Source organism: Heloderma suspectum, chromosome 2 (assembly GCF_057233095.1).
Source record: "Heloderma suspectum isolate Gila_16-S chromosome 2, 16-S_ref, whole genome shotgun sequence".
Classification (NCBI taxonomy): domain Eukaryota; kingdom Metazoa; phylum Chordata; class Lepidosauria; order Squamata; family Helodermatidae; genus Heloderma; species Heloderma suspectum.
The window spans coordinates 200,398,542-200,410,932 of NC_139459.1; the positions used below are offsets into that span (position 1 = coordinate 200,398,542).

At 42.3% G+C, this 12,391-nt stretch overlaps 1 protein-coding gene across 7 annotated transcripts in view; it reads left to right on the top strand.

The window, feature by feature from the left end:
• The window catches only part of RHOT1 (ras homolog family member T1), an 87,770-nt gene that overhangs the window by 12,757 nt on the left and 62,622 nt on the right, over positions 1 to 12,391 (top strand). For all 7 annotated transcript variants that reach the window (XR_014788171.1, XR_014788172.1, XR_014788168.1 and 4 more), the window contains exons 3-6: positions 3,687 to 3,768; positions 6,604 to 6,647; positions 8,032 to 8,085; positions 12,335 to 12,387. Coding sequence is in view for 2 of the 7 variants with exons in the window: in XM_084837262.1 (XP_084693388.1) it covers positions 3,687 to 3,768; positions 6,604 to 6,647; positions 8,032 to 8,085; positions 12,335 to 12,387 (233 nt within the window). In the remaining 5 variants the exon portion in view is untranslated. The remainder of the gene's footprint in view (positions 1 to 3,686; positions 3,769 to 6,603; positions 6,648 to 8,031; positions 8,086 to 12,334; positions 12,388 to 12,391) is intronic.

A 12,391-nucleotide genomic window follows, 5' to 3' on the forward strand; every position in this document is an offset into this window, starting at 1 on the left:
CATTAACAGATTTCGATCATTTTTTATGTCAGCTAATTCTTCTTCAGTAAGTGAAACGTTCCTCATTACAGTTGAAAGAAATGGATTTCTGATCCATCATAGTCTTGGATGTCAACATTTGGGAAGTAATGATGAACTTTCTCTCCAAGCAGTGTTAAATGGTCAACAATTAGCGAGCTGATATCACATTTTAGCTGGCACTCAGCAGTTTTGGAAAACATTTCAAAATTTCCTTCTTTCACTTTCCTTTTCCAATTTTATCTACCGCTATGAAGACATTTTCTCCTTTTCCTTGCATACTGGTGTTTATTTTATTCAAATATGTCAGCAAGATATGCCAATTTTGTGCACCAAAGTTTGCTTTGAATTAGATCGCAGAATTCATTTTGCTGATTTTCCTCAAAAAGTTTAAGCATTTCCCTCAGTTCATATACATGACAAAGCACTCGACCTCTTGAGAGCCAACGAACTTCTGTGTGTAGTAGAAGCTTTTTAAACCTTGCCCCCGTGTCTTCACAAATATGAGCAAATAATCTTGATTGAAGAGGTCTACTTTTAATGTAATTGACCATTTGAACCACTTTGTCCAAAACTTTTCTTAATTCATTTCCAATGGTATGCACGACTAGTGCTTCGCGATGTAAAATGCAATGAGTAATTATAATATTTTCATTCTCTTTCTTTGCTAAAACTATAAAACCTTTTGTTGACCCAACCATTGAGGGTGCGCCATCTATGCATATTCCTACACAATTTAACCATTCCAAATTATTTTCCTTCATGAAGCAATCAAAAGTTTTAAATATATCTTCACCTTTAGTTCTGATTGGAAGTTCTAGACAACACAAGAATTGCTCAATAATTCTGTCAGTATGAATGAAACGTATAAAAACCAATAATTGTGCTAACCCACTGACATCTGTTGCTTCATCTAATTGCAATGTAAAGTTCATATTATCGTCTTGAAAAATATCCTTCATTTGCTGCTTAATGTCATCAGACGTGTCTTGAATACATCTTCCGATCATGTTATCTGCCAAAGGGATTTTATTAACTTCTATCTCAAATTCGGGCCCAAACATTGTTCGAACAATAGCACAGCAAGATTCCTTTATGGTGGTTTCGGCAATAGCGTGTGGGTCCTTGTTTTTGGCAGTTATTTGAGCAACCAAGTAACTTGCCTTTTGAGTTTTCTCTGATGTCTTCATTCTCTTTGTGAATGATGCAGACTACTTCTTTATAGATTTTGAAAGCTCATTAAAGTATTCTACTGGTTTTTCTGACAAATGACAGTATTTTGAGGTAAAATGACGCTTTAATTTATTTGGTACCATACTTTCATTTGGAAGTATATCCCCACAAACTAAACACTGGGGACAAGGATTTTTTCATTACCAGAAAATGTGAACCCCAGCTTCATATAATCTTTACTGTATAAACGAGGCTTGGAAATCGTTCCGTTACACTTCTTACGTACTAATGCAGACCGTTCAACAGTTGATTCTTGCGTAGTTTCCTCTATAGCGGCTACATTTTGTTAATTGCAAACATCATCTTCACCAGCTTTCCTTTTCTTAATCAGAAACATATCCATTTTACGGGTAATTCAACTGCAATTTAATGAATAAATCTATGCAAATTTATTTCTAGGTTTTAGCATTAACTAAATATGAAAATAACAGGACTGTTTTTAGCGCTTATCTTTCTCTGTTTTTTCTTATGAAAATAACAGCACCTGCGCTCCACTCCCACAGTGATAAAGTGAGATAAAGATAGGAATCAGGACCAGGAGAAAATGTGAAAAATAAACAAAATTAACTAAGGTATTTACAATACATATTAGGACACATAGGTCCAGGTAGGAGCTCAGCTGCAAAAACACATGAAGTAGAGAAGCAAAAGTCCAATAAAAATGGTGTAAATATATATGTCTCACTACAAGGCTATACTGCTGTAAATATTTGCAATGCCTGTGTCCAGAGTCCAGTTCCAGCACTCTCCGGTGGTACACTGCCAGTGGGTGGTTAATCCACGATTACAGCAGAGTAAAAATAAAAATAAATGGCAGAAATCAAATCATAAGTGCCACGTGGTGGGTGGCTTGCTGTTTGCCACATTGGGTTTGGGAGGGTGGCCTCCCTTCAGCCAGCAGCAGGTGGGTTGACTGGGTGACAGCCTGCAGCTGCGCTCGCCCGGGTGCTTGGGAGCACGCTGATTCTGAGGCTTCTGGCCTCCACTGAGCTCCGTTCTGACTGGCCAAGATGGCAGACGGCCCGCTCAGTGCAGTCCCAGTCGGCATTTCCACCCGCGTGTTATTCTGGCCTGGCCGTGTGGCAGCGCAGTGCAGAAGTCCGTGAAGGGCACACCCGAAACCACGCAGGGCTGGTGGCCACTGCCACTTCTCCGTGCCGGCGTTGGCCATGCTCTGCTCCCAGGGCAGCGCCTACCTTCTCCTCTCTTCGCCCCGCGCCTCTACCTTTCCGGGGAGCGCAGGCTCGAAGCTCCTTGCCTGCCCGGCGCAGCCCTCCCTGCTCTGGGGGCATCCAGCAGGCCGTTGTTCTCCCCCACTGCCCTGCAGCTGCACCGAGGACGCGGGGAAGCCTCTCACCCAAGCTGATTGCAAATTGCTCAACTAATTGCTCCGCTAACTTCGAATTCTCCACACTCCTCGTGCAGCCAGCATTACCACACTCCTCGCCGTACCACTCCAACACCACCAATCACATACATCCTACGTCAAGACGCCACATGATCCTAAAGCAGCTAATGTTAAAGCACCTAAGCCTTAGCTGCTAAGACTTAGCAGCTATGCTGCCTTAACATTAGCTGCTTTAGGAAGTTCCGGGGAGGGGCCTAGGGAAGCATACGCAAGTAAGAGAGCTCCGCGGTGCCCTTCCGCACAATTTTCTGCATTTCGCGCGACACACCCACACACTGCTGCCGACACACTAATGTGTCGCAGCACACAGTTTGGAAAGCTCTGCACTAGGATATATGGCTACTACTTTACAAATTTCAAGCCATTCATTTGTTTATTGGGCTTGGCAATAGATTTCATTTACTAGCATGAGTTATGACACTGTCTTAGTTCCAGTTAGGGTGAAATATGCCATACTCTGCTGAATGAACTCCAATTCCATGTAAACATGGTGGTTGTGAAAGGTTTGGTAGAGTCATTGACTATTCTGAAAATGGAGTGATGGGCCCGAAGGGATTCATCGTTATCTATTATGTTGCCCATTCCAGGCTAATAATGAAAACAATAAGGATGAAAAAGCCAATAGTCTATCTATTCAGTTGGATTTCATAGTTTTACCCTATTAATCATGGGCTTCATTGATTGGGTAGATATATCGCAGGAATAGTTTGAACTGATTCAAAATGAAAGTTTGTGTGTAGCTATCATGAAATTAATTTAAAATGTATTGGACCATCCATTGCAAGACATTCAGTTGCAAAGACAGACTTTAGCAAAATACGTAAGGGCTTTGGATTTCTTTGACAGAGCCTGTAAAATCAAATAAGGTAGCAACTATTAAGAACCTGAAATAATTTTAACTAATTACCAACTTGATTTGATACTTCCTGCCTGGTAGAATATCATATATATATTCTTTGTTATCAGAAGTTACAGGCTTTGTTGGCATTTAACTCATTTCAAGAATGTTCCTTTTTCACACACCAAGGTTCCTCCACGAGCAGAAGAAATCACCATCCCAGCTGATGTTACCCCAGAGAGAGTGCCTACCCATATAGTGGATTATTCTGGTAAGGGTTCTGTTGCTTTTCCAAATTAAAAGGGGGGTGAGACATACACTGTGATCTCTGTCCTTTATGGGTCACAATATAATGGGCAAAGAAGAATGGGGGCAGTATATTTATGAGGGTAAAATGAAAAACAAGACTAAGAAGCCAAGAAATGCCTTCTCCCTTACCCACCCATACCAAAAGATACCACTTCTTGCCTCCGTAGTTCGTACATCTTTCCACTGATAAACTAATATCCAAAACTCTGTGTCTCTCTTGATCCCCACAAACACCAACCGTCCTTTCTTCATTTATACCCACATAACCCAACATATGGAAAAGGGGGAAAATTCATTCGCTTTCTAGAAAGTCTGCATTTGATAAATAGACCAAGTCCCTCAGGCACTCTCAGATATAGTCAAGGCTCTTTGGTAGCATCCTATAGGTCATATGGTAGCTGAGATGGAAGTTCTTAGGCAGTGATATTGTTGAGAAGACTCATGGCAGCTGTTAGAGCCTCTGCCAGGTATAGCACACCAGTCTGGTAGTCTACCATCTCCTTATAACTACAAGGCATTTGAGATGGATCTAGTGTACACCTGGTGGATAATTACATTTGCTTCTGTTGAATTTCAGGAGTAAAATAAATGTATTTTTTCTGATAGAATTGCCAAGTTTACTATTGACGTTAGCTTGTATGCGTCTTGTAGAAAGTGGTGCTTTATTGTGAGAAATTTTACCATCATAGCCATATTCTGACAAATGTATTGTCTCCTCATGGGGGTATGTAAGTGAGTACATTATGGGAAAGTCTTCAACCATTCAAAGCACATAGTGGTCTTAGGAGTACTTCTAGCCTTGCTTTTTTTTTTTTGTCTAAGCAAAGTGAAGCCTTTAGTTTAACTTGACTGTTTTGGTATTCTGTTTGTAGTATTGTTTGTACTCTGGTAATTTGTTGAATATTGACAGATCAGAATGCAGCTTAGTACACATTTGTGTTCTCAAAGTGTGGAGGAAAATGCAAAATACAAGGCACTGTGACCTCCCCCTTGAAAACTGAGGCATCAGAATGAAGTTGGTGTGCATGTTCAGGGCATTGTACTGTATATCAAGGACAAATTCCCCTCATGAAGTTTTTGAAGGGGCTACTGTATATGTAAATTCCAGTGCAATACAATAACTCCTTTGAAGTTTTCCCTTTAAAACTGAGATATTGGAATGAAAGTTTGATCGAACATTCAGGACACAGCAGTGCTTGGGGCCCTGGGACGCAATCCTATGCAGGTTTCGACAGAAAACAGGTAGTTTTAGGACTTTTTTCTGTTGAAACGTGCATAGGATTATGCCTTTAGAGTTGAAATGTTACCATTTCTGCTGGCTCCCCCTATGGGATCTAGTAAAGACAGAAGGTTACTCTTTGAAGCAAAATGGTTTTTGAGATGATATCCGGGAAAATAATATCTTGGAGATTGCTTCCGAGTCCTTGCTGCAAGATTTTTTCTCTGTTGTGACATTCTTTTCTAATGACAGTATATATTTTCCATTCCCATCTCAATTATTTCCCAGTGTAATGTGACTTCCCTTGGGAGTTAAAGGCTAAGTAACATGTAGCCAAGGATTTTTCCATGTTCTTGGACAAAAGGTCTTACAGGCAGAATGGACACATGTCTTTGTTTATCCAGTGCAATGAACCTGTGTGACAAAATGAGTACATCATTTCCTTTATTTCCAGCGATCAGGCTATGAGTACTGTTTAATAGTCAAAACGGCACCATTCGCACACAATAATTGGAAAATTTCCCGATACAAATTAGGCTAGTTCGCATCAGAAAATGTTCAGTTTGCACCAGAAACTCACTAGGGAGTGATCTAATTTAGCATGTTTACTAAATAAATGTAAAATAAACAATAAAGCTAAAAAGTACCCCATGTTAATTTTTTGTCTCAATTTTGTTGTCGTTCAGTCGTGTCCGACTCTTCGTGACCCCATGGACCATAGCACGCCAGGCCTTCCTGTCCTGCACTCTCTCCCGGAGTGTGCTCAAGTTCATATTCATTGCATCGGTGATGCTATCTAGCCATCTCCTCCTCTGCCGTCCCCTTCTCCTTTTGCCTTCAGTCTTTCCCAGCATCAGGGTCTTTTCCAGAGAGTTTTCTCTTCGCATTAGGTGGCCAAAATATTTGAGCTTCAGCTTCAGTATCTGTCCTTCCAATGCTGACTGTTGAGAGTTGGGGAACAGAAAAGTGGGAGGTGGGATGGAATGGTATGGCGTATCATGGAGGAGGGCATAGCTGATGAACTGGAATGGTGCATGGAGCACTCAGCACTGCAACACTTTGTTGCAGGTCCCTTTTTTTTTTAGTTAATAAAACTTGCATGAATTCATGCATGTCCAAGGCTGTTTTGGAAAACAACAGCAAGATGGCTGGTCACTTTATGCTAAAAATTGCTATTACTTTCTGGGGGCGGGGAAATCCTTGTATGATGTAGTTTCTGCTACAAACTATATGAAAACTAAAATCCCTTTCTGTAGCTAAAATTGTCTGGAAACAGAAGCGAAAATGTGGGAAACCTGTTCTTTGATTAGGGGAAAGGCACTGACGTTTCAATGTTATAGTGGACATGTATGTTCAGTGTTGCTGTTGCTTCTTTGGTTTACTTCATTACTTTGAGTACAATACCAAACTTCATAGTAAAGATGAATGGGTCAACACTTGACAGGCTGCATTTTCAACGGAAAGCTTGGGTTAAGATTGCCTAACGTTTCTCACCTTATTTCATAAGTGTACTTGATGATAGCATTGCCTTCACTGTGCAAATGAACAATAATTGTGAACTTCTCCTGTTTCATGCAGAAGTTGAGCAAAGTGATGAACAGCTCCATCATGAAATATCACAAGTGAGTAGCCATATGTCTTCTGCTCTGACATGCTTTGTTTTATACTTGCCTTCTGAAATGCAGTGTCTGGATGAAATTCTTCCCACTTAAGGAAGGCTACACTCGTTTTGATTTACTCTTTAGTCATTCAAGATGCACGGTTAACTAAGCACAATTGTGGGGAATGGGTACAGCCTGTAAAATAAAGGGTGAGGGGTTTTATGGCCTAATGTTTTTTATAAGGTTGTACAGCTAACTTTCTGCAAAAAATAATCGAGTTATCTGGCAAGCCCTTTAACAGTAAAAGGTCCTCATTCTGTACACCTAGCCACTGTTGCCAACTGAAATGCCATCATTGGGATTGGCTGTGGAGTCAAATAAGTCAAATCCTAAAGCTCTGGGCAGAAGCCAACATTGTGCAAGGGAGTCTGCTCACGCAACAGGACTTGCTCTGTACTGCTGCCCACTTTGTCCCAAAAATTTCTGCTCTGGAGGGTCCCTCAACCTTCCCTGCTTGAATCCAGCAAATGGTGAACAGAACTCCACTCATGGAATTGGATTTTCCCGCCTGCCTTCTGCACCTCCCTAAGCAGCTCCTAAGGCAGATGGACCTTCCAGAACAGCAAAATGTGACCTAGGGAATTGCAGCAGGAAGGGAACATAAATTTGAGGTCTCCCTAGTGTAAGCAGAAGTGCCTTCAACTTGAACAATTTCTACATTGGATCCAAGCAAGTAGGAACAAACACCCAGTCTTGCCAACCGAGATGTGGGCAATGAAATAACAAGGGTTTTTTTAGACAAGGTTTTTATACGTGCTTGTGCTTTATGTAAAAAAAAAATGCCCTCAATGAGGTGTTGTTTTTTTTTGTTCTGAGTCAAGTGCTCTCTAAAGCACATGATTGCAGATCCATGAATGAAAGATAAATGTATTTGGTTTTTCTGGCCTACTCTAGGATGCTCCAACCTGAGTACATATCTGAAGGAAAATGATGTTTCACAGTGCAGTCCCATGCAAGTTTACTCAAAAGTAAGCCCTGTTGGGTTCAGTTGGACTTACCCCTAGGAAAGTGTGTAAAGGGCTGCAACCTCAAGGTCTTTTGACTGTGCATTTCATATTTCGATTCTAGTTGTCTACTGAATAATATCCATAAGCAAACCACTGGCTCACAATTAAGCAGCCCGTTTGTGATGTTTCATATTAAGATTTGTTCTTCAAGGGCAGTTGTGAGCAAAGTGTGGCCCTCCAGATGTTGAACAGTAGCTCCTGTCAGCCCTAGCCAGCATAGCCAATAGTGAAGGATTATGGAGGTTGCAGTCTAACAACATCTGGAGGGCCACATGTTCCCCGTTCGTGTTCCAGGGGAACCTTACAATCATAATCCAATTGTTTCTTCTTTGTTCCAGGCAAATGTAATTTGCATAGTGTATGCTGTTAACAACAAGAATTCAATTGATAAGGTATGAGGAAAGCACTTTTTCCTGTGTCCCAGGTGGTATTAATCGTGTAGCATACCTCTTGCCTTTGAATGTGCACATAAGTTTTCAGGTGCTTAGATTCTCATTGAAAAAAACCTGAGTATCAAGAGGTGATTCATCCATCCATGTTAAATTCCCACCCACCCCTGAATACGGCCTTTTCCTATGCAGTCTTGAAACACATGCCACAACTGCATTTTTGTCTTGATGCATTGGCCTCAGTAGTTTCCTTCTGGAAGAGAGCAATCCTGTTCACACATAATGAATTAAGAAAGGGTGAGGAGGATAGACAAACTGCTATTTGCATTCTTGTCACCTGACTGGGTGAAAACTCCAGGTCAGAAGAGCAGGAGCCCCAGCTTCAAATGTATTAGCGTTTGTCTGGTTTTACTAGCTCCTGCTCTTGAACTACACTTGTGGTGTTTCCACAGGTATTTCTGCTAGTACGAATTACTAGTGTGCTGTATTAGAGGTGGCACATTCATCATTTGGTCATGGAATGGTGGGGGGCAAGGGAAGGTGTTTGGATGCCATGGAGATGTAAACGGTGGTGGTGAACTCAGGATCTCTGAAAGGATCCCACTTGTAACCACTGGAGCTGCGCTCGCTTGGTAGTGGTGGGTTTTCAAAAGTGGATATAGAGCATAACTGTGGGGAAGATGTGCATATCTCGCACCGCAAAGGTTTGTTGTTCAGTCGTTCAGTCGTGACTGACTCTTCGTGACCCCATGGACCATAGCACGCCAGGCTTTCCTGTCCTGCGCTCTCTCCCGGAGTGTGCTCAAGTTCATATTCATTGCATCAGTGATGCTATCTAGCCATCTCCTCCTCTGCCGTCCCCTTCTCCTTTTGCCTTCAGTCTTTCCCAGCATCAGGGTCATTTCCAGATAGTTTTCTCTTCGCATTAGGTGGCCAAAATATTTGAGCTTCAGCTTCAGGATCTGTCCTTCCAATGAGCACTCAGGGTTGATTTCCTTTAGGATGGACTGATTTGACCTCCTTGCAGTCCAGGGGACTCGTAAGAGTCTTCTCCAGCACCACAGTTCGAAAGCATCAATTCTTCGGCGCTCAGCCTTCCTTATAGTCCAGCTCTCACAGCCATATGTTATTACTGGGAAAACCATAGCTTTGATTATACGGACCTTTGTTGGCAAGGTGATGTCTCTGCTTCTTACTATGCTGTCTAGGTTTGCCATAGCTTTCCTCCCAAGGAGCAAGCGTCTTTTAATTACATGGCTGCAGTCACCGTCTGCGGTGATCTTGGAGCCCAAGAAAGTAAAATCTGTCACTGCTTCCATTTCTTTCCCTTCTGTATGCCAGGAAGTGATGGGGCCAGATGCCATGATCTTAGTTTTTTTAATGTTGAGTTTCAAACCAGCTTTTGCACTCTCCTCTTTCACCCTCAACAAGAGGCTGTTTAGATCCTCTTCACTTTCTGCCATTAGGGTGGTATCGTCTGCATATCAGAGGTTGTTGATAATTCTCCCGGCAATCTTAATTCCGACCTGTGATTCATCCAACCCGGCGTTTCTCATGATGTACTCTGCATATAAGTTAAATAAGCAGGGCGACAATATGCAGCCTTGTCGTACTCCTTTCCCAATTTTGAACCACTCGGTTGTTCCATGTCTGGTTCTTACTGTTGCTTCTTGACCCTCGTACAGGTTTCTCAGGAGACAGATAAGGTGGTCTGGTACTCCCATCACTTTAAGAATTTGCCAGAGTTTGTTGTGATCCACACAATCAAAGGCTTTAGCGTAGTCAATGAAGCAGAAATAGACGTTTTTCTGGAATTCTCTTGCTTTCTCCATGATCCAGCGCATGTTGGCGATTTGATCTCTAGTTCCTCTGCCTCTTCGGAACCCAGCTTGTACTTCCGGTAGTTCTCGGTTCACATACTGCTGAAGCCTAGCTTGTAGGATTTTGAGCATCACGTTGCTGGCATGTGAAATGAGCGCACTTGTACGGTAGTTTGAACACTCTTTGGCATTGCCCTTCTTTGGAATTGGAATGTAAACTGACCTTTTCCAGTCTTGTGGCCACTGTTGAGTGTTCCAGATTTGTTGGCATATTGAATGCAGCACTTTAACAGCATCATCTTTTAGGATTTTAAATAGCTCAGTTGGAATACTGTCATCTCCGCTAGCTTTGTTGTTACTAATGCTTCCTAAGGCCCACTTGACTTCACTCTCGAGGATGTCCGGCTCAAGTTCAGTGACCGCACTATCATGGCTATCGGGGACATTCAGATCTTTCCTGTATAGTTCTTCTGTGTATTCTTGCCACCTCTTCTTAATCTCATCTGCTTCTGTTAGGTCCCTGCCTTCTTTGCCCTTGATCATGCCCGTCTTTGCACAAAACGTTCCCTTGAGATCTCCGATTTTCTTGAAGAGATCTCTAGTCTTTCCCATTCTGTTGTTTTCCTCGATTTCTTTGCATTGTTCATTTAAGAAGGCCTTCTTGTCTCTCCTTGCTATTCTCTGGAACTCTGCATTCAGTTGGGTATATCTTCCCCTTTCTCCCTTGCTTTTCACTTCCCTTCTTTCTTCAGCCACTTGTAAAGCCTCATCAGACAGCCACTTGGCTTTCTTGCACTTCTTTTTCTTTGGGATGGATTGAGTTGCTGCCTCCTAAACGATGTTACGGACCTCCGTCCATAGTTCCTCAGGCACTCTGTCTATCAGGTCTAATCCCTTAAATCTATTCCTCACCTCCACTGTATATTCACAAGGGATATGATTTAGGTCATACCTGAATGGTTTAGTGGTTTTCCCTACGTTCTTCAATTTAAGCTGAAATTTTGCAACAAGAAGCTCATGATCTGAGCCACAGTCAGCTCCAGGTCTTGTTTTTACTGACTATATAGAGCTTCTCCATCTTTGGCTGCAAAGGACATAATCAATCTGATTTCGATATTGACCATCTGGTGATGTCCATGTGTAGAGTCGTCTCTTGTGCTGTTGGAAAAGAGTGTTTGCTATGATCAGCGTGTTCTCTTGGAAAAACTCTATTAGCTTTTGTCTTGCTTCATTTTGTACACCAAGGCCATGCTTGCCTGTTATCCCGGTGATTTCTTGACTTCCTACTTTAGCATTCCAATCCCCTTTGATGAAGAGGACATCTTTTTTTGGTGTTAGTTCTAGAAGGTGTTGTAGGTCTTCATAGAACCGATCAACCTCAGCTTCTTCGGCATCAGAGGTTGGGGCATAGACCTGAATTACTGTGATGTTGAATGGTTTGCCTTGGATTCGTACTGAGATCATTCTGTCGTTTTTAAGATTGTACCCCAGTACTGCTTTTCCCACCCTTTTGTTGACTATGAGTGCTACTCCATTTCTTCTAAGGGATTCTTGCCCACAGTAGTAGATATAATGGTCACCTGAATTAAATTCGCCCATGCCTGTCCATTTAGTTTGCTGACTCCCAAGATGTCGATGTTCAATCTTGCCATCTCATGTTTGACCACCTCCAGCTTACCTTGATTCATTGATCTGGCATTCCAGGTTCCTAAACAATATTGTTCTTTACAGCATCGGATTTTCTTTTCACCACCAGACACATCCACAGCTGAGTGTCCTTTCGGCTTTGGCCCAGCCGCTTCACTCTTTCTGGCGCTACTTGGAAATACCCTCTGCTCTTCCCCAGTAGTATATTGGACACCTTCCGACCTGAGGGTCTCATCTTCCGGCGTCATATCTTTTAGCCTTGTGATACGTTCCATGGGGTTTTCTTGGCAAGAATACTGGAGTGGGTTGCCATTTCCTTCTCCAGTGGACCACATTTTGTCAGAACTCTCCGCCATGACCTGTCCGTCTTGGGTGGCCCTGCACAGCATAGCTTATGGCTTCACTGAGTTACGCAAGCCCCTTCGCCACAACAAGGCAGTGATCCATGAAGGGGTACCGCAAATGAGTAACGTGTAAATTTATTGTCCACAAAATCATCTTGAAGAAGGACCATTTGCCCTCTTCTGCTTTCCATGTCTTACATCCCTCTTTGGGATCTTTTGTTTGGCACCTATCAATGGAGGGGTGCTAGCCTAACCTCTGTATACCCACCATAAGCATTGGAAGCTGTTCATCTGCTCATACTCTTTGCACCTTCTCTCTCCTCTTTAAATGTTTTTGCAACATCCAGGAAGCAGGTGATAGAGCGTAAACATACAATCTAGTTGAATAAGAAAGAGTACCCTAGCCTAATGTTGTTAATGAATGCTAACTTGTTGCTTTAGGTGACAAGCCGATGGATTCCTCTCATCAATGAAAGAACAGATAAAGATAGCAGGTAC